Source organism: Oncorhynchus tshawytscha, linkage group LG10, assembly GCF_018296145.1.
Source record: "Oncorhynchus tshawytscha isolate Ot180627B linkage group LG10, Otsh_v2.0, whole genome shotgun sequence".
NCBI lineage: Eukaryota > Metazoa > Chordata > Actinopteri > Salmoniformes > Salmonidae > Oncorhynchus > Oncorhynchus tshawytscha.
In genome coordinates this window covers 67,556,140-67,582,323 of record NC_056438.1, presented here as the reverse complement: position 1 = coordinate 67,582,323, position 26,184 = coordinate 67,556,140, and the positions used below count along the sequence as shown (strand labels likewise).

Below are 26,184 nucleotides of genomic sequence, written 5' to 3'. Positions count from 1 at the left end.
ATCCCACATCCTGATATTACCAGATTCTTGACCACAAGATGGTGCTATTCCTACTATTCTGTGATTCTTTTTTTAAAAGGGATAGTTCACTCAAATTACAAAAAACATATTGGTTTTCTTACTCTGTAAGCCGTCTATGGCCCACGGGCATATTCATTACGGAAATCGTTCACTGTTTAAGAACCAAACTGAAGCGAACAAAGAAAAATGAGAGTTACTATTGGACAAATGCAGGTAGGTCCCGCCCCATTTTGTTTGCTTCCGTTTTGAAACAGAATCTGTGTATTGAATACGCCCCGGTATCACAGCAACGCTTCGGTTTTATTTACCTGGCCACTGTTTCAAATGCAAACTTTTCAGCAGTTGTGTCATTAATCTAATGGAACTCAAATGGTACCTATATTAGCATTTCTTAGTAAGTTAGTTTAGTGAGTCTGCCATATCAGAGGCAGTGGGGATGACCAGGGATGTTCGGTTGATAAGTGTGTGAATTTTACTATTTTCCTGTCCTGCTTAGCATTCAAAATGTAAGAGTACTTTTGGGTGTCAAGGAAAATGTAAAAAGTACAATATTTTCTTAAGTAATGCAGTGAAGTAAAAGTAGTCAAAAATATAAATAGTAAAGTACAGATACCCCAAATAACTACTTAAGTAGTACTTTAAAGTATATTTACTTAAGTACTTAACATTACTGAAAATGTGATTTATAGAGCCAACATATTTTTTATATATAAATTAAAGAAACTGGAAAATCAAGAACGGCGGGACGAATCTAATTAACAACCACCCCCCAAAATTATGCAGCTAGATACTTACTTACGTTGTCTGGGTGTGACCAAATATGATCCCAATGGTTTATCAAACATCTGTGACGTGACCACAAATTACCATAATCTCGCTGGATGTACAAGTGTCGCGACAGTTGTTGAAACTGCATTCCGGGGGAAGTCATTTTGATTCTGCGCTCCATATCCACGCTATGACAGCATACGCTTGACTAGAGCCAAAATGGCGTCAGTTTCCCCGATTCTAGTTGCAACTCCCTTCTTTCCCATTCCATCGGTTAATAATGGCGTCCCACAGTACAGGGGGCAGGGTGTCTTGCGGGAGAGATTTGAATTGTGTGCCCGAGGTTGCTGACACACTTGCAGCGGTCGCTAAACTTGGGTAAGTAAGCTGCTTCGTTCAAGCAGTCAAATACTGGAGACGAGTAGGATATGCCTATCTACCCTTCGGCTTCATTTCTACACGTGATGTAGCCAGCTAACTAGCTAACAATTTTAGCGCGGCAGTAACAGCAAACTAGCTAGGTTCATTTGCCGGTGAAATATTAGCACGTGCACTATCACAATGGCTAAGAAATGCTCCTCCTGGCCATTACCTCAATATGATCTGTTGAGAATACATTTGACTGTAGATCCATGACGTTACTTGAATGTATTATCCAATTAAATGTTAACTACGTTTGTAAAGTAATTTTCGTACAATAAACTTTGCAAGAGCATCAGGCAAGTTTTTACATTTAAAATGTTTTTATTTATTTTTGATTTAACCGTTTACTTAACTAGGCAAGTCAGTTAAGAACAAATTATTATTTACAAATAACGGCCTGCCCAGACCAAACCCGGACGACGCTGGCCCAGTAGTGCGCCGCCCTATGTGACTCCCAATCACGACCGGGTGTGATTCAGCCTGGATTAGAACCAGGGACTGTAGATTATCGACAACTCAACTAAAGTGTCCCATCTGTCCCTTCTCTTACAGGTTTGACTTCTTGTGCATGCCCCTCTTCCACCCGAGGTTCAGGAGGGAGTTTGAGTTGGATCCCGCCAAAGTCCGATCTGGAGCACATACACGCTCAGACCTGCTACTTTGTGGGCGAGGTGAGATCAGAGGCAACCTGTGTTTATACTGGCCTCAATGGTAGGAACTAGACAGTACATTCTCATTCCCAAGTTCCACTGAGCACAGGAGCATCTACTTACATAAATATCTAATCAAATTTTTTATTAAGTGTCAGGATATTGAATTACAATTCTTCCTTACCCAGACTGGAACACTCTGGTTGTTGGAAAGCTTTCTCCGTGGATCGAGACAGACTCAGAGGTGGAGACGGAGCGCAGGAATTCAGAAGCGGTGAGTTGGACATCATGAAAAGACGTATTCACACCGTAACAAAAAGTAGCAAAACGCTTTGCAATGGAGGACGTTTCGCTATGAAAATGACTGTTTCTATTGTTTAAATTCAGGTAGGTCCCTCTCCATTTTGTTCTGTTTGGGTTCCGTTTGAATTTTAGTGAATACACCATGGCCTCCTTTGTCCGCTCAAGCAGAACATTTGAAACATTTTCGCCACAGTTTGAATTGTTGCTCTCCTTTCATCCCTCTGTCATGTCTCAGGCTCTGGTCCAGGAGCTGAACTTCTCAGCGTATCTGGGTCTGCCAGCCTTTATGATCCCTCTGAAGGGCCCTCACTGTGCCAACCTGGCCCGCGTGCTGCTCAACCACATCCAGACTGGACACCACTCCTGCATGGTAGCTACAGCAGTCAAGAGTTATCTATCTGTACCATATAAGAACTATAACTCATTCTTAATCCTTGGTTTGTGTTGTGACTGGCAATTTCATGGTATTTCAGTGAACTTAAAATTGAAGTTATGAAACCTACAACTAAGAAATTGTGGATTGTGTCATATCAGTTCTGGATCCGGGTCCCCCTGATTTCCTCTGATGATATGCGTGATGACATCATCGAGAATGAGCAAACGAAACACACAGATGATGGCAGTAATGACGAGAAGACCTGGGCCTGGTGGGTCTGCCATCACAGCTAGGGCCACGTGGCTACGGCATCAAGGTTTTCAGCCTTGTTTTTTTGCTTTTTGTAAAAATGTACCTTCTGTTTTTAATTTTTCAGGTGGCATTCATTCAGAACTCTTTGTGACTACAACAAGAGAATCTGTTTAGGTAAGGAAGCAGGACAGGGAAACATGGTTGGAGTGTTGACAAACTGATAAGGAATTGTTTTGGTCACAATTGATACTGACCTTTCTTCCCTTCCTTTCCCTGAAGCCATTGAGGTTGGAGCAAACATGCCCACCAACGCTGTGATCGACAAGTGGCTTGGAGAGCCAATTAAAGCAGCTATTCTTCCCACCAGGATCTTTCTGACCAATAAAAAAGGGTTCCCAGTCCTTTCAAAAGCCCACCAGCAAATCATCTTCCGTCTATTCAAGGTACTGTAAATGCTAGGCTATATGGCAATTGTTATAGCAACTACAACCGTTTTATCTTCAGTCTGTCTTCTGTTCTTGAAAATGTATTTTACAAAACATTTCCTTGTTCTCCCAGCTTGATGCCCAGTTCATCTTCACTGGCACCAGTCGTCACAGTGAGAAGGACTTCCGCTCTTACTTGCAGTACCTTGAATACCTCAACCAGAACCGCCCTGCCCCCAATGCCTATGAACTGTTCGCCAAGGGTTACGAGGATTACCTACAGTCTCCTCTTCAGGTTTGTGTTTAAGTTTGTAAATAGGCATACCTATTGTCTGTATGCATTGGATTCTTTGTTATGTCTAACTGTTCTCTTCCCATTAGCCTCTTATGGACAATCTGGAGTCTCAGACATATGAAGTGTTTGAGAAGGATCCCATCAAATACTCCCAGTACCAGCAGGTAAGGAGCCTTTGACATGCATGTTCTCACAGTATAATACACTAACAGTATTAGTGATGTGGCTGGTAGGGTTTAACACAGTAATATCATTAAGTTCCGATTGGGTTCTCCTGATCTTTATGCAGGCTGTGTATAAGTGTTTAATGGACAGAGTCCCAGAGGAGCAGAAGGAGACCAATACACAGTGAGTAGCTCCAACACCTCACTGTCTGTCCTCTGTTAATGAGTATCTATTCTCCTGACAATCACCTTCCCTCTGTATCTGGTGGGTAACGGTATGTATTCTCTGTAACCCCAGGGTGTTGATGGTGCTGGGTGCTGGGAGAGGTCCTTTGGTCAATGCCTCCCTGCGGGCCGCCAAGCAGGCTGACAGAAAGCTCCGTATCTACGCCGTGGAGAAGAACCCCAACGCTGTCGTAACGTGAGTGGAACTTTTTCTCATTTTGAACCCTGACCTCTAAAAGATTTGCCAGCACAGACTAAACTCATTCCAGAAGATAATTGAAGTCCTCCATTTTTTAAATTCAGGCATTAGGAGTAATTTTCCCGGATAGCTTTAATACTCTCTGGCAGATTAATAAATCCAGATGAAAATGGGAGGTTGGCAACATTAATCTCCACTGAGCTCCTAAAAATTCCCTGTACTGATCCTGTCACACACTCCCAGGCTTGAGAACTGGAAGTTTGAGGAGTGGGGCGATCAGGTGACCGTAGTGTCATGTGACATGAGGGAGTGGGCGGCGCCTGAGAAGGCGGACATCATCGTCAGCGAGCTGCTCGGGTCCTTCGGGGACAATGAGCTGTCCCCAGAGTGTTTAGATGGAGCACAGAACTTTCTCAAAGGTAGGGGGGAAGGAAGAGTCTTTCTAATTGCAGTCATTTGCAACTCGTTGATATTGAAATTTTGCTCATCAAAATTTCAATAAAGATTGAAATCTTTGATAGCTATACATATCATGGGCATTGAAAGACAATTACCATTTATTTTGCCTCATCCACCTCTACCCTTTCTTCTTACGTGTACCCATTCTCTTGTTCCTCTCAGATGGCGGGGTGAGCATCCCCTGTTCCTACACCTCCTTCCTGGCCCCCCTCTCTTCCTCCAAGCTGTATAACGAGGTCCGGGGGTGCAGGGAGCGGGACAAGGACCCTGAGTGCCACTTTGAGACCCCTTACGTAGTCCGACTCCACAACTTCCACCAGCTGGCAGAGCCCAAGGCCTGCTTCACCTTCATTCACCCTACCACAGGTAACACACACGTCAAACACCCTTAATGGTTAATGCTTACGCACCCTAGCTAACACGGTTAATGATCACACATAAGATATGTACTAAATGCGCTTCTCTCCTTTCCTTCAGATATGAACAACAACCGGTATCAGTGCCTCAGATTCTCTGTGGGGTGTAACACAGTGCTGCATGGCTTTGCTGGATACTTTGAGACCACACTCTACGGAGATGTCACACTCAGTAAGTAGTAAGAGGGGACAACGATGATGATGAGGTTTTAAGGTGTTTGGATAACATTAACATCAATGTGTGCATCTGTTTGGTCAAGGTATCAAGCCAGAGACCCACTCTCCTGGAATGTTCTCCTGGTTCCCCATCCTCTTCCCTCTCAAAGTAAGTTGACTGTCATATGGTCATGTAAAATGTCTTTACATTTAGCACATTTTATTACCCAAAAGAATATAGAGTATTTACTCTTTTCCTTCCCTCTCCCACCTGCAGCAACCGATCCCTGTGACGAAGGATGATGACGTCGTGGTGAGGTTCTGGAGGTGTAACAATGGGAAGAAGGTGTGGTACGAATGGGCCGTGACAGAGCCCTCATGCTCCGCTATCCACAACCCAGCAGGACGATCCTACACCATCGGCCTGTGAAGATGTCACACCCACATACACACACATGCATACAGACGCAATTAAACAGGCACTTAGTTGCAAATGAAGTTGAGGTAGTCTTGCTCAAAAGGTCTAGCATTTTACCTATTCACCTGTAATCATGAGCCTGCTCATACCATGAAACCTACAGACCGGGGCCAAATTGAAGGTTTAGAAACCTACAGACCGGGGCCAAATTGAAGGTTTAGAAACCTACAGACCGGGGCCAAATTGAAGGTTTAGAAACCTACAGACCTGGGTCACGGTGAGGCTTTAGAGCTGGGAATAAGAACCCAATCAATGGTTTTGATGGGGACCGATTTTGAGGCTGTTAATTTACAGTATAGTTAGGAGTCAGTTTCAGGCATGGACTATCATCCACATACATTCCCATACCTATTGAGTTTAAGTTACTTATTTTGCCGGCAGTCAAGAGATCCCCAATGGCAGTATTCAGACAGGCAGCTGAATTTTGATATTTTTTTCACTAATTGTTCTTTTGACCAATCAGATCATCTATGAAAAATATCTGATGTGATTGGTCAAACGACCTATTCCATACTATAACGGATCGATGAAATGGCTCTACATTGTAACTCAACACACTTAAACTGGTTAGAACTCCGATACAGCAGTGTGTAGGAGATGGGCTGTTCAGGTCATATGTTTTTCAGGTGTTCATTTCTTTTTGTTACGTTTGTCGGATCCATATTGTCAATAAAGACAATTACTAGCAACTTGCTGCTCTTTGCCCGGTTTGTATATGTGCCTCTTGCATCTATTTACTTATTTAGCATGTTCCCTCGTGGGTTAAATGGCAGGCTGTGGTAAGGTTGTTATTCCACCGAATTATTTTGAATTCCGGGTATGCATATCAAAAGGATATTTGGAATGGAAAACTTAAATGCATGCATGTACACACAGAAATTGTATATAAAAGATCTATTCCTTTTTGTGTCTGATCAGACTGCACCCTGGTTTTAATGTCTGACTGCACCATGGCATGTACTGTGGTGATGTATTCTGTCCAGTAGGTGTCACCATAGGAGAGGTCAGGATCAAATATTGGCATTGAATGTAATTAGCATTTTATTTTTTTATTTAACCAGGCAAGTCAGTTAAGAACAAACTCTTATTTACAATGATGGCCTACACCATTAGAGGCAAACCTATCAAAATAACACAAGTAGGTAGCTAAGCCACACATGCTGTAATTTAGGGATAAGGTCCAATAGAAATGGAGAAGGAACACGGCTATACCAACAGAGGAACGTTTATCACAGATTCTTGGAATTGCTGGTAAACACCAAGTTTCCTTCTGGAAAAGACGACCTCTCTTAAAATCGTCTCCACAAGGCGAGAGTGTTATTGCTGCAGTGCAGACTTCTAGGGAATACTTTCACCTATTCCCACATCAATTTTCAAATAAATTCTCTGCATTTGAACTCATGTCCTAGGAGTATTTAATGTAATTGGAAATAAGTATTTTCAAATAGGAAATTGGACATTTTTTGAAAATACTTCCAATAGAATTAGCCAATCTCGGCTGCATTATTTGAAAATACTAAATTACTGTACACAGAAATTTGAATTTAAATAAATAATTTAATACACGTATTTCAACACAGTTCTAGCACCAAGTGACCTTTCTTGACCAGAATACTTAGGCCCTCTCATATTCCTGTAAATAGTGTCTGCTCTAGATATATAGGTACCCTGCCATTTTAGGGTGGGACAAACACTAATGCAAAACAAGCTCTAAAATATTCTCAAATGTTTGCCTTAATCCACATCACAAACCAAACTGCTCACTAACCGACATTGATGTTTTCATTCTCAAATGCTGACTGTGTTGCTGTCTCTGTGTCCCATGCTGTTTTACCATGAGAAGACCAGCAGCAACGCTAGCTCAACCACACACTCACTCTGGCTGCTGTCTTACCAACAAGCTGTGTATGTAATGTGTGCACACATGATAATTGTCATTATGGTAGTAAGTGACACAAGTATAAGATGTTTTTCCCCCAATTAAACATTAATTCACTGAGGCATAGCTTGGAATTTAACAACTCAAAGTCAGTGTTTCCATCTGTCCATCTGCGTGACCCTAATGTGTTTTGACAGATTTCTTGTGATGACAGAGTTGCTCATGTTAAGAGAAAACAAATATCCAGCTGTAAACACAGGTGTGAAGGAGGGCAGGTTGTAGCCTCCACCCCAAAGGCATGGTTGTTTTAGAGGAACCCGTTTTGTTCTCAGATCAATCTAGTTTCCAGACAACTCACAGAAAACACTGAAATCAGTGCCATTGCTATATAATATGATGGCTACTCACACCCTTCCTATTTAATGCATTTGAATTATTTCTATCATTCTACTTCCTCTTGGCCTTTCACAAACTAATTTAAACTAACATTCTTAAATTGTATTTGAGTTTACTAAAGCATTATAACAGTAAAATAATAAATTAACAACCCTGCTGAAACGTGGAGGGGAGGGGCTAACCCTGTGTTGACTATTTCGGCCACGTTGATTGGTTGAGCATTTCAAGCAAATTGTGTTAAATTTTCTGGTAAGGCGGAGATCTTGTTCACTTGCTAATGTGGAACAGCTGTCGGGTGTGCTGATAACAGGATGCTGGTGATTAGTCATTTTAAAAGTCACGGCTACTCCGAAGAAGAGGTGGGTCGATCATTTTGTCAATTGCTTGAATTTGAGGCTGTAAAACAGTGTCAAGGATTACAATGGCATAGGCTATATTGTATCCATCCAAACTGAATCGCCCTCATCAATAATTACAGGGGCGCTACTGTCACTGGGGACGTTCCCCACATTCTGAAATTGCATTTTTGTCCACGATACAAAACAATTGTGCCGTAGGACCATGCGGACGCCTGTGAGCGGTCGGTAGGCTGTTTGGAGTGTTTATCCGACTGGAAAACTAATACATATGTCCCCCGCCCCACCCTTCTAAAACCAAAGTTGCGCCCCTACTAGGCTATATCATGCATTATTTTTTGTATATATTTTTTAAATAAATTAACTTTAGGGGCAAATGAGAAATAATACATACTGTTATAGGCAACAGGAATGTAGTAGTTTGGCACACAGTATGGGTTCTTGGGAACATTTAGGTTACTGATATAGCCTACTGTAAATTGCTTGCCATTGCCAGTTTGCCATTGTTATTTTCAATGTGGTCGACCTGCCGCTGTGTATAGTAGGCCTATAAGATTATCTTCAGTGGCCTATTTCCTCTACAAAGCCTATTACTGCTGGGTGATCTTGTGCCTACTTTACGCAGGTGGGGCTGGGCTGGCTGGTCGCACCGCGTTGCGTCGAACTGAATTATTTATGAAGCAATGTAGTTTCTAATAATAGCAGTAATCTCGGTGTAGCCCACACACTATTCGAATGGCAGGGAACGTTATAGGGCGGTATATTGTACGCTTGATCAGTCTGAACGCTTACATTTATGTTTGAGTTAACTAGAGAATTCTCACTGACAATTGTTATTTGTAAATCACATTTGTGCCACGGGCTATGTTTTTTTTATGGCATCAAAGATAACTTTGACACTGATAGTGTTTCTGTAGATAAACGATTTTTGTTCTCCAGGTAACACCAAACTGAGCTAGGTTGCACCGCACCTGCGCTTTTCATCCAACAAAAGTAATCTTGGAGACGAGATGACCGATGGTCCTAGGCTGCGGGGCAATGCATCGGCAGATGGGGATACGCTTTCCTCCGAATCCACTGAAGAGGGCTCTGGAAGAGTGGCCCTGAAGAAGGAGATTGGCCTTGTCAGCGCATGTGGAATTATTGTGGGCAAGTCATTATTATGCTCATCCGTTTTTGCTATCTATTATGTCTTCCTCAATGTAGGTATGGGTGTGTCTACCTAAAATCCAGCCTAAATAGATTGCGATGAAATGTATGGTCCACATGGATTGCTCAAACAGTGCTAATTTTGTAGCTGATCTGAACTGGTCTTGAAAATCCTGTTTTCAATCTGTACATTCTTTAATGGCCAGACTACTTCCTGAAAGTTTTGTGATTGCAAGAAAATCCACAGGGCTCAAAATACATTATGTGCCTGTGTGAGGTTGTCTATTTAACTGGTATGTGGATTTGTTCTAAAATGGTTGTCACAGAGCAGCATCCATCCCACCCACATGCAGAGGAAGTCAATCAAAAGTAATCTCAATAATACTTGGCCTGTGTACCAGCTGCACTTTAAATCATCAGCATGGATCAGCAAAGTGTTCTTGGGGACCTTCAATGCTTCATACATTTATTTGGTACCCTTCCCCAGATATGTGCCTTGACACAGTCCTGTCTGAGCTCTTCGGACAATTCCTTCAACCTCATGGCTTGGTTTTTGCTCTGGTATGCACTGAACTGTGGGACCTTATATAGACAGGTGTCTTTCCAAATCATGTCCAATCAATTGAATATAACACAGGTGGACTCCAATCAAGTTGTAGAAACATCAGGAATGCTCAATGGAAACAGGATGCACAAGAGCTTAATTTCAAGTCTCATAGCAAAGTGTCTGAATACTTATGTAAATAATCCATTTGCAAACAATTCTAAAAACCGGTGTTCACTGTCATTGTGGGGTATTGTGTGTAGATTTAGGAAAACAAATATTTAATCAATTTTATAAGGCTGTATGTAACGTAACAACATTTTGAAAAAGTTAAGGGGTCTGAAAACTTTCAGAATGTACTGGACTCACTTGTTTTGTCAAACTGAAATTAGACTAACTACTAGAATTTTTGCAACCAGGAAATGGCAGAGCTATTTCTGTATAGTAGTGCATCTTTAAAGGTGCACTGCAGAAATGGCACACAGAAATAGTGCACAGAACAGACCTACCACCTCTTAAACTTGCTTTCAAAGAAATGTGAGTTAGATCTCATTCAATGTGAATTTGGTCAAGTCACCCAAAAAGTTAGATAAACCCTTAAAGGGTATGTAGCATACATTTATGTAGCATAAATGTAACCACATGTAACATATGAATTTGCATTAGAATACGCAGCAAAAGTCCCAGTGCAACCTTACCCTTCACTTTTACATTTTGAGTTGTTACATAACTGATCGGCAGTCATGCCGGGAAAGAAAAATAAATTGTGGGGTGTGACTTAATATGGAGGATGCGACAAGTCAGCCTATTCCCTATATGTAAACTCCAACAGAAATAACAGAACTTCAAATGTATAACTTCAAATTATACCAAATCAATTGCACTCGTGACTACTGGTTTCAATTAAATTCATTAAATTCAGCCAATTTACAAGCAAATATGAATGTTACAAATCAGCTTGCAAGGTTACTAGCCTGCTAACTTTAGCCCTATAATCTGCTAATGTTACATTAGTATTGTGAGTCAGCCAGATGCTATCAGCACCTACCTTCCAGCAACATTAAAGTAAACCAACTTTTTGAAAATGCATAATGCCATCTAACCAGTTATCCAATAATGTTACCGGTATATGTAGTTCTTATCCAGCCACCTAAAGTTATTTTAGTCTGACAGCTAACTAACCTAGCTAGCCAACCACCATGGTCTACATAGCTAAGTAGTAAGCCAGAGAAATTAGTCTAGCATAGGCAGGAACCCACAGAACACCCCCCAAAAATTTGACAGCTGAGTTGGTTACCAAAGTCAAAGAAGAGCTAAGGAGAGACCTTCAGAGGGAGAGCTAGCTAATCCAATAGCAATATAGTGAGGTACAGCCACATTACATTTACCTGGTTTATCTCCACTGTTGACACTTGCCATATAGGTTTGTAGGAAATAGGTTGCAGGCTTCACATTCACCTGGTTTGTCACTCATTCTGAATCCTGCCTTCTACTGATTACAACCTGCTGACTTCAACCGGACAAACTGTTCCGACTTCAAATCTTGCTTCTCCCTTTTGGACCACAAATGAGTCCTAACCCCGTCCTTGTGGGTATTACTGCACTAGCGACAAACAGAACTACAACACTCACCCGACTACCACTAACAAACATTACTTTATATGGTTTCTTCTTTGTGGATGTACATAGTAGCTCACCAGTGCCAACACTTGGTTTGGAATGTAATTACATGCTAGCAGGTAGTAGGTAGTGTTAGCCAGCTGAAATTAGCTAGGTAGCACCGGTTCTCCATATGATGCTGAGAAATGCATTGTGGGTAGTTCCGAAGTTATCCGTAAATAAGTTATGTTTAAGCTTTTTTACATTTGTTTGTAGTTTTAGGTAACCAGATCGTGACTACAACTAAGTTACTAAGTCTTTGACCACACTGCTACTTTGGCAAGTAAAAACTCGTGCTCCCTTTCCTTTAAGGGTAATACTTCAGATGTTTTATGTAACTGGGCTCCATGGTTGAAGTGAAAACCTACAGGACAGTATAGCGATCCAGGAAGCGGGTTAAAGAGCCAGACCGGTGCTGTAGAATCACACTTCATAACAATTTCTCTGCATGTAGATCTGATCTTTTAGAATTACTTTTGAAGTTGGAGTCTGACTGGGATCTTCCTTCCTGGGTGGTCTTTGTGGTGAAGGGATCAGTCAATTAAGCCTGGGGGAAACGTGAGTGTCAGCAGTCTGTTCCTGAGCGTGATTAGTCAGCAGTTGGTGGTTTTGCCCTGCTGTCCTGTTTGTGCTACTGTATTATCTCAGACTCCCAAAAACATCCTGATAATCCTGATCTTATGTTTGAGTCACAACAAGTAGTCTGAAGATGTAGTTGCTGTGTTGAGACTGATGTAAATGAGAAGAGGTAGTGGAAAGTGAGTTAAACAGTATGAGAAGTTGGCAAAGGGTTCCTGTGATGTTGTGCTTACTTGGCCACTAAGCAGGAAGCTGTGGACTAAGTGACCGGAAACGCTCACTTTCCGTTCCAGTCCACACTCCACCTGTTTGTCAGCCAAAGGGACCATGTCGGCCTTAGTCAATGTTGTGTAATATTACCCTCCACTTTTGAAAGATTGATGCAGCATTTTCCACTCTTCCTTACCCTCCCTGTCTCTTTGTCTGGGTCTCAGGTAACATCATCGGTTCAGGGATCTTTGTTAGCCCAAAGGGCGTTCTGGAGAATGCGAGCTCTGTGGGGCTGGCTCTCATCGTGTGGATTGTCACTGGAGTGATCACAGCCATTGGCGCACTCTGCTATGCCGAGCTGGGCGTTACCATCCCCAAGTCTGGAGGAGACTACTCATACGTCAAGGACATATTTGGAGGACTTGCCGGGTAAGGGAAATGCATGGTGATGAGAGAATACTTATACTGTAAGAGTACTGCAAGAGAAGTGCTGGTTACCATCTGTCATTTTGAGCCACCCTTTTCTCAGACACAGAAATTGACAGTATACTGTACAAAGGTCCCCCCCCACGAAGCAGTACATTTCCATCCTTTTGTCCCCCACCATTTCCTGTATGTCATTAACCTTGTTTTAGTGTCTGCCCTTTATTGTACACATGCATCAGCCCATATTATTGAATGTCTGCTAGTTGGTTCTTTGTGTTCACACTGTCCTCTAATGAGCACTGGTATTTATTTTCCTCACATACAGTATCTCAAGTATTCTGACAGGTTTTTGCTCTACATCAGAAATGTAGATGTTAATATACGTGATTGAGGTGTTTTGACGTGTGATTCTCTGACCCCCTCCCTCCTTCCCTCCCTCCCTACCTACCTCTCCCAGGTTCCTGCGTCTGTGGATCGCGGTATTGGTGATCTACCCCACCAACCAAGCGGTCATCGCCCTCACCTTCTCCAACTACGTCCTACAGCCCCTATTTCCCTCCTGCTTCCCCCCAGAGAATGGCCTCCGCCTGCTGGCTGCTGTCTGTCTATGTGAGCTCCTCAGAGAACATGCATGCCGCCTTAGTTGTTTTTGGACTACTTTGTTTACTTCAGCCTGATCACTGGCCCTCCTGGCTCTCTTCGCTGAATTTGAGACTTGAGGTATATTTGTAGGTCAAATATACTGTATTACCCAGTCTAGTATAGTGTTACTGTATTCCATGTGTGGTAAGTTGCTATGATGCGTGATGTAACTCTTCCTCCTTTCGTCCCAGTGTTGCTGACGTGGGTGAACTGCTCCAGTGTGCGCTGGGCCACTCGTGTTCAGGATGTCTTCACTACTGGGAAGCTGCTAGCCCTGGGTCTTATCATCATCATGGGCTTTGTGCAGATCTGCAAAGGTAGACTCGGTCTCTTTGATTTTGATTCTGATCTGTAACTGCTGATTTGTTTCATCATTCATTAGTCATTGGGATGTCTACAGGATAGGCCTACTGTATGTAGAGTATTGGCAAAGACAGTACACTATGGAGATGCTTCTCCAATAGAAAAAAATGCTTTTCCAATAGAAATCCCAGATCACACTTGTAAGAGAAATCATGGTGACGTTGGCAAGCGAAACTCATGCGTAGAAACATGTCATGGGGTCTAACTGTAGTCTTGTGCGGACCTGCCCATGTGCAGGCTGTCAAATCAAAGGCACTCCAAGTTATTTTTGACCGTGTCATTCCTGGAAGTCTCGCAAAGTTGCGCCTCGGGTTTACAAACTCTGTGCTATCGTTCCCCACTGACACATACTTTACGGTCTTAATCTGTCTCCACCTGCTGGACAAAGTGTCTGAGGCCACTAGAAGTTTGCGAAACTAGTCTAATCTGTTCTTCACCCAGAACCTTTACACAAGAATAATCACAAGATGTGAGAGGGGGAAGTATGGCTGAATAAACATAGTGCCAGGACACCATAATACTGTTAACTCGTGCTTCCCACAGGATTTGCATTGTCCCTATGTGAGAAAGGTGATTAAAGTCCACTTACCTCTTCATCTCGCACATCTCTGACCAAAGCAGGACCCCAGTGTCCTGTCTAGAGCGTGAAGTCACGACCTCTGCTGGTCGGCTCCTGCGTAGCAACCTAGCGGTGCCAAAGGCCCTGGTCTACCCTAGAAATCCTATGTAAATTACCATTGGCAGAATGGCCAAACTAAACTTTTTTGTCCACTAAAATGTGTTTTATTATGACGTTCGATCCCCAATGGTAATCATTTTAAAGTTCGCTACAAATCTGGATATTTAATTAAATATACAGTTTAAGTCGGAAGTTTACATACACTTAGGTTGGAGTCATTAACTTGTTTTTCAACCCCTCTACAAATTTCTTGTTAACAAACTATAGTTTTGGCAAGTCGGTTAGGACACCTTTGTGCATGACACGTCATTTTTCCAACAATTCTTTAGACTGATTATTTCACTTATAATTCACTATGACAACTCCAGTGGGTCAGAAGTTTACATACACCAAGTTGACTGTGCCTTTCAACAACTTGGAAAATTCCAGAAAATGATGTCATGGCTTTAGAAGCTTCTGATAGGCCAATTGACATCATTTGAGTCAATTGGAGGTGTACCTGTGGATTTATTTCAAAGCCTACCTTCAAACTCAGTGTCTCTTTGCTTGACATCATGGGAACATCAAAAGAAATCAGCCAAGACCTCAGACATTTTTTTGGTAGACCTCCAAGTCTGGTTCATACTTGGGAGCAATTTACAAATGCCTGAAGGTACCACATTCATCTGTACAAATAATAGGACGCAAGTATAATCACCATGGGACCACGCAGCCGTCATACCGCTCAGGAAGGAGACGCCTTCCGTCTCCTAGAGATGAACGTATGTGGGTGCCAAAAGTGCAAATCAATCCCAGAACAACAGCAAAGGACCTTGTGAAGATGCTGGAGGAAACTGGTACAAAAGTATATATTTCCACAGTAAAATTAGTCCTATATCAACAACCTGAGAGGCTGCTCAGCAAGGAAGAAGCCACTACTCCAAAACCGCCATAAAAAGCCTGACTACGGTTTGCAACTGCACATGGGGATAAAGATTGTACTTTTTGGAGAAATGTCCTCTGGTCTGATGTAACAAAAATAGAACTTTGGCCATAATGAGGAGGGACTGGTGCACTTCACAAAATAGATGGCATCATGAAGAGGGAAAAGGATGTGGATATATTGAAGCAACAGCTCAAGACATCAGTCAGGAAGTTAAAGCTTGGTCGCAAATGGGTTTTCCAAATGGACAATGACCCCAAGCATACTTCCAAAGTTGTGGCAAAATGGCTTAAGGACAACAAATTCAAGGTATTGGAGTGGCCATCACAAAGCCCTGACCTCAATCGTATAGAAAATTTGTGGGCAGCACAGAAAAACGTGTGCGAGCGAGGAGGCCTACAAACCTGACTGTTACACCAGCTCTGTCAGGAGGAATGGGCCCAAATCAAATGTATTTATATAGCCCTTCATACATCAGCTGATCTCTCAAAGTGCTGTACAGAAACCCAGCCTAAAACCCCAAACCGCAAGCAATGCAGGTGTAGAAGCACCCAACTTATTGTGGGAAGCTTGTTGAAGCATACCTGAAACGTTTGACCCAAGTTAAACAATTGAAAGGCAATGCTACCAAATACTAATTGAGTGTATGTAAACTTCTGACCCACTGGGAATGTGATGAAAGAAATAAAAGCTGAAATAAATCACTCTCAACTATTATTCTGATATTTAACATTCTTAAAACAAAATGGTGATCCTGACCTAAGGCAGGGAATATTTACTAGGATTAAATGTCAGGAATTGTGAAACACCTTAGCCATATATATTCAAACTCAGTTTATGTAAACTTCTGACTTCAACTGTACTTGTCAAAAATATAAACACAACATGCAACAATTTCAACATTTTTTACTGAGTTAGTTCATATAAGAAAATCACTCATTTGAAATGAACTCATTAGGCCATAACCTGTTGATTTCACTTGACTGGGCAAGGTGAGCATTTGCCCACTGAAGTCTGTTATGACGCCGAACTGCAGTCAGGTCGAGACACTGAGGACAGTGAGCATGCAGATGAGCTTCCTTGAGACTGCTTCTGACTGTTTGTGCAAAAATTCTTTGGTTGTGCAAACACAGTTTCATCAGCGGTCCAGGTGACTGGTCTTAGATGATCCCGCAGGTGAAGAAGCCAGATGCGGAGGTCCTGGGCACGGGGTCTGCGGTTGAGGCCGGTTGGACATACTGCCAAATTATCTAAAACAATATTGGAGGCAGTTTTTGGTAGAGAAATTAACATTGAATTATCTGGCAACTACTCTAGTGGACATTCCTGCAGTCAGCATGCCAATTGCACGCTCCCTCAAAACTTGAGAAATCTGTGGCATTGTGTTGTGACGCAACTGCACATTTTAAAATGTCCTTTCATTGTTCCAAGCACAAGCTGCACCTGTGTAATGATCATGCTGTTTAATCAACTATTTGATATGCCACAGCTGTCAGGTGGATGGATTATCTTTTTATAAATACATTTATTTCACCTTTATTTAACCAGGTAGGCTAGTTGAGAACAAGTTCTCATTTACAACTGCGACCTGGCCTAGATAAAGCGGTGTGAACAGACAACAGAGTTACACATGGAGTAAACAATAAACAAGTCAATAACACAGTAGAAAAAAAGAAAAAAAAGTCTATATACATTGTGTGCAAAAGGCATGAGGAGGTAGGCGAATAATTACAATTTAGCAGATTAACACTGGAGTGATAAATGATCAGATGGTCATGTGCAGGTAGAAATACTGGTGTGCAAAAGAGCAGAAAGGTAAATAAAATAACAGTATGGGGATGAGGTAAGTAAATTGGGTGGGCTATTTACCGATGGACTATGTACAGCTGCAGCGATCGGTTAGCTGCTCAGATAGCAGATGTTTAAAGTTGGTGAGGGAATAAAAGTCTCCAACTTCAGCGATTTTTGCAATTCGTCACAGGCAGCAGAGAACTGGAAGGAAAGGCGGCCAAATGAGGTGTTGGCTTTAGGGATGATCAGTGAGATACTCCTGCTGGAGCGCGTGCTACGGGTGGGTGTTGCCATCGTGACCAGTGAACTGAGATAAGGCGGAGTTTTACCTAGCATGGACTTGTAGATGACCTGGAGCCAGTGGGTCTGGCGACGAATATGTAGCGAGGTCCAGCCGACTAGAGCATACAGGTCGCAGTGGTGGGTGGTATAAGGTGATTTGGTAACAAAACGGATGGCACTGTGATAAACTGCATCCAGTTTGCTGAGTAGAGTATTGGAAACTATTTTGTAGATGACATCGCCGAAGTCAAGGATCGGTAGGATAGTCAGTTTTACTAGGGTAAGTTTGGCGGCGTGAGTGAAGGCGGCTTTGTTGCGGAATAGAAAGCCGACTCTAGATTTGATTTTAGATTGGAGATGTTTGGAGATGTTTGATATGAGTCTGGAAGGAGAGTTTACAGTCTACCAGACACCTAGGTACTTAAAGATGGCCACATATTCTAGGTCGGAACCATCCAGGGTGGTGATGCTAGTCGGGCGTGCGGGTGCAGGCAGCGAATGGTTGAAAAGCATGCATTTGGTTTTACTGGCGTTTAAGAGCAGTTGGAGGCCACGGAAGGAGTGTTGTATGGCATTGAAGCTCATTTGGAGGTTAGATAGCACAGTGTCCAAGGAAGGGCCAGAAGTATACAGAATGGTGTCTTCTGCGTAGAGGTGGATCAGGGCATCTCCCGCAGCAAGAGCAACATCATTGATATATACAGAGAAAAGAGTCGGCCTGAGAATTGAACCCTGTGGCACCCCCATAGAGACTGCCAGAGGACCGGACAACATGCCCTCCGATTTGAAACACTGAACTCTGTCTGCAAAGTAGTTGGTGAACCAGGCAAGGCAGTCATTAGAAAAACCGAGGCTACTGAGTCTGCCGATAAGAATATGGTGATTGACAGAGTCGAAAGCCTTGGCCAGGTCAATGAAGACTGCTGCACCATACTGTCTTTTATCGATGGTGGTTATGATATCGTTTAGTACCTTGAGCGTGGCTGAGGTGCACCCGTGACCGGCTCGGAAACCAGATTGCACAGCGGAGAAGGTACGGTGGGATTCGAGATGGTCAGTGATCTGTTTGTTGACTAGGCTTTCGAAGACCTTAGATAGGCAGGGCAGAATGGATATAGGTCTGTAACTGTTTGGTCCAGGGTGTCTCCCCCTTTGAAGAGGGGGATGACTGCGGCAGCTTTCTAATCCTCGGGGATCTCAGACGATATGAAAGAGGTTGAACAGGCTGGTAATGGGGGTTGCGACAATGGCGGCGGATAGTTTCAGAAATTACCCAGCCTCAGTGCAGTGGGCAGCTGGGAGGAGGTGCTCTTGTTCTCCATGGACTTTAGTGTCCCAGAACGTTTGAGTTAGAGCTACAGGATGCAAATTTATGCTTGAAAAAGCTGGCCTTTGCTTTCCTGACTTCCCTGAACAGTTGCATATCGCGGGGACTATTCGATGCTATTGCAGTCCGCCACAGGATGTTTTTGTGCTGGTCAAGGGCAGTCAGGTCTGGAGTGAACCAAGGGCTATATCTGTTCTTAGTTCTGCATTTTTTGAACGGAGCATGCCTATCTAAGATGGTGAGGAAGTTACTTTTAAAGAATGACCAGATTTAGGGTTGTACTTGGTGGGTTCCTTGATGATTTGTGAGATTGAGGGCATCTAGCTTAGATTGTAGTACTGCCGGTGTGTTAAGCATATCCCAGTTTAGGTCACCTAACAGAACAAACTCTGAAGCTAGATGGGGGGCGATCAATTCACAAATGGTGTCCAGGGCACAGCTGGGAGCTGAGGGGGTTCGGTAGCAGGCGGCAACAGTGAGACTTATTTCTGGAGATAGTAATTTTAAAAATTAGTAGTTTGAACTGTTTGGGTATGGACCTGGAAAGTATGACATTACTTTGCAGGCTCTCTGCAGTCGACTGCAACTCTGCCCCTTTTGGCAGTTCTATCTTGACGGAAAATGTTATAGTTGGGTATGGAAATCTCAGAATTTTTGGTGGCCTTCCTAAGCCAGGATTCAGACAAGGCAAGGACATCAGGGTTGGCAGAGTGTGCTAAAGCAGTGAGTAAAACAAACTTAGGGAGGAGGCTTCTGATGTTGACATGCATGAAACCAAGGCTTTTTCGATCACAGAAGTCAACAAATGAGGGTGCCTGGGGACATGCAGGGCCTGGGTTTACCTCCACATCACCCGCGGAACAATGGAGGAGTAGTATGAGGGTGCGGCTAAAGGCTATCAAAACTGGTCGCCTAGAGCGTTGGGGACAAAGAATAAAAGGAGCAGATTTCTGCTTACTATCAGGGATGTAAACAAATTTGTGCACAAGATTTGAGAGAAATTATCTTTTTGTGCTTATGGAAAATTTCTGGGATTTTTTTTCAGCTCATGAAACATGAGACCAACACTTTACATGTTGATTTATATTTTTGTTCAGTGTAGTTATCCATTCTGACCTCATTTGTTGTGACGCAGGACCACGTGCTGACTGACAAATCACTGGCCAGTAGGCTCTGAGGAGGGCCATGCCCTCATGCCATAGACATTAAGGTTGACTCTCAGGCAGGATGAAAATGACATCGACCACAATCTTTTCCTGCAGTTACAGCCACTTTCAACATGATACTTAGTGATTTTCTTTGTTGTTGGTGCCATTCAGCTCAATTCTGGCTTCATGCGCCAGCTGCTTTTTTTCCATATTAATACATGGATGACGTCAGCGCTGTCACGATCTACTGGTTTTCATGTCCATGGACCCCACACACAATTCCATCACCCACTCTGTGTTGTCTGTGTTGTCTGTGCCCAGGGGAGTATTACTGGCTGGAGCCTGCGCATGCATTTGAGACGTTCCAGCCCTATGACATTGGCCAGATAGCCCTGTCCTTCCTGCAAGGCTCCTTTGCCTACGGGGGATGGAACTTCCTCAACTATGTCACAGAGGAGCTTGTCGACCCCTACAAGTGAGCTAGATCCCCCAACTTGACCGAAATCACAAGTTGCACATGGTCTCAACAGGGTAGCATTACATACACACCCAATCTAGCCAGTTTCATGTCTGGATATCATTAGTGCCCGACTTGGGCAGGAGCTCACTGGAGTGGAGTACCGGCACCCAAAATGTTCTACTGCTTGAGCTCCTTATAGAATAGAGCTCCTTATAGAATAGTAGCTCAAATGTATTGTGGAAATGCTGTACCTAAATATGTACGGTACCGGCACCCAAAATGAGTATCGGTACCTATTTCAGTCCAAGTCGAGCACTGGTTATCCTAGTCAACCATGATCTATACCTTTTAACTCTGTATTACAGATGAGACGTTGTCCTGTTAGGCCTGTGTTATCAATTTGGATGGTAATTCACACCATAAATACACCCCCACCAGAACCCCAGCTCTTCAACCCTGTTCTCTCTGTATAACAGGAACCTTCCTCGGGCCATCTTCATCTCCATCCCTCTGGTGACTTTTGTTTATGTGTTCGCCAACATCGCCTATGTCACCGCCATGAGTCCTCAGGAGCTGCTGGCCTCCAATGCCGTCGCTGTGGTGAGATGCCCCTGCCCTCCCCATTCTGCTGCCCTTGTGTAGCTGCTTTTGGGAATGGCTGCTTTTGGGACTCATGCAGCTTGGTCTAAAGTCTCGTTATCAGTAGAAAATGCTTTTAGTCACCAGTCTTGGATTTCAAAGTCATCCAGAAACATCAGTTAGTAGAATTTGTTTGTTGAAACTCTCCTCTCTCCTATGTCCACAAATTCTCCTCCAGACATTTGGTGAGAAGTTACTTGGAGTGATGTCATGGATCATGCCCATCTCTGTCGCACTGTCTACTTTTGGGGGGGTCAATGGCTCCCTCTTCACTTCGTCGAGGTCAGTTTATGCACCCCATCCTTCGCTCTCGGTTTGTCTTTTTGCTCTCACACTGTCTGTAATTACATTCCCCATTCTTGCCTCCTGTCTGTAGTGCGTCCTTCATACGTGTGGAAATATCAAACCACAGAATGATCACATCTAGTCAATATATTCCTGTTTTTTCTGCACTCTCTAACCCCTTTCTTATTCCATATGTTGCACCTCTGTGTGCCTCTACCATCACTGCCTTGCTTTGTCTTAATTTCTTTGTCCCATTTGTTATCACTTGTTTGTTTTTTTTTACCCCTCATTCTTTGTGAGTCCAAAAGCAACAAGAGAGCGGACTGTTTTTCCAGTATCTCAGTGCTGACCTTGTGTTCATGTTCTTCACCATCTCTTTCAGGCTGTTTTTTGCTGGCGCAAGGGAAGGCCATCTCCCCCGGCTACTGGCAATGATTCATGTGAAACGCTGTACCCCAATCCCAGCCCTACTATTCACCGTGAGTCCTAACTTTACCCGGCATAATCTCTCTTCCTCTCTCACACATACAAACGTGTCATCCCAGTTCACTCTATGTACAGTAGTCTCTCGAGTCTTTAATGCTTAATTTGACTTTAAAATCAATGGATGACATTTGCCCCACCACCCTGCTTCTTTACAGTGTATATCCACCCTACTGATGCTGTGCACCAGTGACATGTATACCCTCATCAACTATGTGGGCTTCATAAACTACCTCTTCTATGGGGTCACCGTCGCTGGGCAGATTGTGCTGCGCATCAAACAGCCAGACCTATATCGGCCTATCAAGGTAAACTCTTCATGTCTGTGCTTCCATCACTCAATCCGTTTGGACAAGGTTATTGCTTGCACATTTTGGGAGGAGCATGGTTTTGATAAGAATTCTTTACTCAATACTGTCCTGATTGCAGTCATGGGTCTACTCTTGTTTATGACAAGTTACAAGCTGACACATGCACAATGCCATAATTGTCAAAGCATGTGTTGTGTTCCCCCTGTGGATTGTTAAATTGTTTACTCTGTACGCATTACATTGTTTGTGTACATTTCATCATGTATGAGATAGTATAGATTGTTGGCTGTCCTGTCTTCAGGTGAGCCTGGTGTGGCCAGTGATCTACCTGTTGTTCTGGGCCTTCCTGCTCCTCTTCTCGCTGTACTCTGAGCCTGTGGTGTGTGGCCTCGGCATGGCTATCATGCTGACTGGAGTCCCTGTCTACTTCCTGGGGGTCTTCTGGGACAACAAGCCCCAATGCTTCAACACCTTCATCGGTATGGAAACCATATTCACTAGTGATGATGCTCATTACTACGACCCCTAGTTCTTTCTAGTAAAGTGCTAAATGACAGTACCTGTACCATTTTATTGTTGTGCAAAATGCTTAGCCTTCGGGATTACAGTCGTGGCCAAAAGTTGAGAATGACACAAATATTAATTTTCAGTCTGCTGCTTCAGTGTCTTTATATATTTTTGTCAGATGTTACTATGGACTATTGAAGTATAATTACAAGCATTTCATAAGTATCAAAGGCTTTTATTGACAATTACATGAAGTTGACGCAAAGAGTCAATATTTGCAGTGTCGACCCTTTTTCAAGACCTCTGCAATCCACCCTGGCATGCTGTCAATTAACTTCTGGGCCACATCCTGACTGATGGCAGCCTATTCTTGATTCTTGCATAATCCATGCTTGGAGTTTGTCAGAATTTGTGGGTTTTTGTTTGTCCACCTGCCTCTTGAGGATTGACCACAAGTTCTCAATGGGATTAAGGTCTGGGGAGTTTCCTGGCCATGGACCCAAAATATAGATGTTTTGTTCCCCGAGCGACTTAGTTATCACTTTTGCCTTATGGCAAGGTGCTCCATCATGCTGGAAAAGGTATTGCTCATCACCAAACTGTTCCTGGATGGTTGGGAGAAGTTGCTCTCGGAGGATGTGCTGGTACCATTCTTAATTCATGGCTGTGTTCTTAGGCAAAATTGTGAGTGAGACCACTCCCTTGGCTGAGAAGCAACCCCACACATGAATGGTCTCAGGATGCTTTACTGTTGGCATGACACAGGACTGATGGTAGCGCTCACCTTGTCTTCTCCAAACAAGCTTTTTTTCCGGATGCCCCAAACAATCGGAAAGGGGATTCATCAGAGAAAATGACTTTAGCCCAGTCCTCAGCAGTCCAATCCCTGTACCTTTTGCAGAATATCAATCTGTCCCTGTTTTTCCTGGAGAGAAGTGGCTTCTTTGCTGCCCTTCTTAACACCAGGCCATCTTCCAAAAGTCTTCACCTCATTGTGCGTGCAGATGCACTCACACCTGCCTGCTGCCATTCCTGAGCAAGCTCTGTACTGGTTGTGCCCCGATCCCGCAGCTGAATCAACTTTAGGAGATGGTCCTGGCACTTGCTGGACTTTCTTGGGCGCCCTGAAGCCTTCAGAACAAATGAACCGCTCGCCTTGATGTTCTTGATGATCTGATAAATGCTTGATTTAGGTGCAATCTTACTGGCAGCAATATCCTTGCCTGTGAAGCCCTTTTTGTGCAAAGCAATGATGGAGGTATGTGTTTCCGTGCAGGTATCCATGGTTGACAGGAAGAACAATGATTCCAAGCACCACTCTCCTTTGGAAGCTTCCAGTCTGTTATTCGAACTCAATCAGCATGACAGAGTAATCTCCTGCCTTGTCCTTGTCAACACTCACGCCTGTGTTAACGAGAGATTGAATGACATGTCAGCTGGTCCTTTTGTGGCAGGGCTGAAATGCAGTGGAAATGTTTTGGGGGGGATTCAGTTCATTTGCATGGCAAAGAGGAACTTTGCAATTAATCTATCACTCTTCATAACCTTCTGCAGTATATCCAAATTGCCATCACACAAACTGAGGCAGCAGACTTTGAAAGTTAATATTTCTGTCATTCTCAACTTTTGGCCACGACTGTATTGATATGAAATCTATTTTTTTCCTCTTCTACACTTGGTTACTCCTCACTTCTTTCTCCCACCCAGGTAAGATGACCCATGTGTGCCAAAAGTTCTGTGTGGTGGTGTACCCAGACATGGGCGAAAGCAGAAATGTAGGAAACCAGGGAACGGAATAGGGACAAAAATCTAGGGGATGTGTTCAACCCATCTGAATGGACATTGGCACAGACAGTCACTCTTTAAAAGGGTGTTGAGAGAGACTGGGAGACATCAAAAGATGGACGGATGCACTCAAGGAAATATGCTACAGCACTTTGTTTTCTCTTGTAAATGTTGACTGGCCTTAAGACTTTACACATCTGCCTCAATGCAACACTACTGCCCATTCCCATGAGTCTGAGCTGCAATATCAATATATTGGACAGATAAGTAATGTTGATGTTCAGATGTAAAGAATTTTTCTGTAGGATCTGTTTTGGGAAATGTTGTACTGTATTGTCTTTTTATTTAGATTTTGGTATCGGTTTAATTTCTGTTTTGGTTGTGACAAAGTTGAATAGTGATCTTAATGTATAGTCTTCCACATAACACTAAACAAACTGTCATTCCCTAAATGTTTGTTTACTGCATTTAATTGATCACCCCTTTTTGTTGTTTTGTTATTGTTGTACATTAGTGTAATGGCTTCTGTAGACTGCTCTTCAATGAACTAGAGGGTAGGTGTACTCCTAAACGATTAGATCCTTTTATGTGATAAAGCCACTTCAAAGTCATGTTATACCACTCACATAACTTGATATGTTGATCTTCAAGATTAGATTTTTAATTCTTGCAAAAGAACTAGCATGACCCATACACTGAATGTAATAATTATGTAAACAAATGATTAATAATCATAGAAATGCTGCATAGAAAATATATAATTTACACTAAGTTTTGCTCAAAGGGGCAAACCTCGTCTGTGTATGATTGTCAATAATAATGCAACGTATTCCCTTAATGCCAGTCACAGGTCTTTTTGTTTGGTGATACACATCTTGCATTGATTGAAATGTTTGCTATTACTGTGCTGCTTAGCATGGAATCACTAATTCCTTACACTTTCAAGATTCATTACCATCAATAGAAACACAGTAACACACTAGTCATTTGAATGATAAGAAATTCCTCACTGAACTGCCACCATCTATCTTACATGCTTTGTTACCCTGTTTGTCAAGCAACAACAGGCAATGAAAATGAACAGGCATGCTCCTACTGTCTCCTTGTGGTGCTGGGAAGCCCAATGCTGGTGGTTTAGTTCCTTCCTGCCATTAAAATCCTCCCACAAACACTATCTCTCTGCTCCATTTATGTGGTCCGATCTATGCTTCTGAGGATATTACGTAACTTTCAATTGAACTTACCACCACTGTTTGGTAATAACATGTAATACAGCTCATCATGTAAATGTGTTAATTGAGTTGTGCAGCGGCAAAAAGGCAAACATGCATGCTTAGACACTTACACACACAATGTTATGGATGAAAATAAAATTACATTTATAGGGATGACTGAGGAATGTTGCTATAATATGGAAAAAGATGACTGACCATGACCTTCAATGTAATTGTTCAGGTGATCGCTTCTCTGTCAATGCACCATCAGTTTACTCAGCACCCCCACCTCAAGCTTTCATCCACCTGGGGTGTATTAATTAGTTGGATTGTTTTGCAACTAGTTTGTATTGGACAAATGTTTGTATTGTACAAATTCAGTTATTTGCTTTCGTTTGATTCATAGAACAAACGATAACCAGTTTGTTGCTAACTGTTTGTTGCTAAATGTTTTGCAACGGAATCCGACTTAATACACCCCTGTTGTCAAGGACACCGACCTCCACGTAGCCTATAGTCTAGGCCTAGGAACAGACAG

General features: G+C 42.9%; 2 protein-coding genes across 2 annotated transcripts; both read left to right on the top strand.

Moving 5' to 3' along the window:
* Positions 1–940: 940 nt before the first annotated feature.
* LOC112235700 (protein arginine N-methyltransferase 5) lies at positions 941–6,299 on the top strand. The gene is made up of 16 exons (XM_024404180.2): positions 941–1,167; positions 1,765–1,883; positions 2,051–2,136; positions 2,401–2,535; positions 2,700–2,812; positions 2,918–2,967; positions 3,073–3,236; positions 3,352–3,513; positions 3,600–3,677; positions 3,803–3,861; positions 3,976–4,098; positions 4,345–4,520; positions 4,723–4,926; positions 5,038–5,148; positions 5,237–5,301; positions 5,410–6,299. Exons 1-16 carry the CDS (start codon positions 1,070–1,072, stop codon positions 5,560–5,562), a joined length of 1,896 nt encoding a protein of 631 aa, XP_024259948.1. The 5' UTR covers positions 941–1,069; the 3' UTR covers positions 5,563–6,299.
* Positions 6,300–9,251: 2,952 nt separating this feature from the next.
* LOC112235701 (large neutral amino acids transporter small subunit 2) lies at positions 9,252–25,606 on the top strand. The gene is made up of 11 exons (XM_024404181.2): positions 9,252–9,390; positions 12,607–12,811; positions 13,266–13,417; positions 13,642–13,767; positions 20,284–20,437; positions 20,899–21,022; positions 21,240–21,343; positions 21,729–21,825; positions 21,988–22,137; positions 22,442–22,619; positions 24,355–25,606. Exons 1-11 carry the CDS (start codon positions 9,252–9,254, stop codon positions 24,444–24,446), a joined length of 1,521 nt encoding a protein of 506 aa, XP_024259949.1. The 3' UTR covers positions 24,447–25,606.
* The last annotated feature ends 578 nt before the right edge of the window (positions 25,607–26,184 follow it).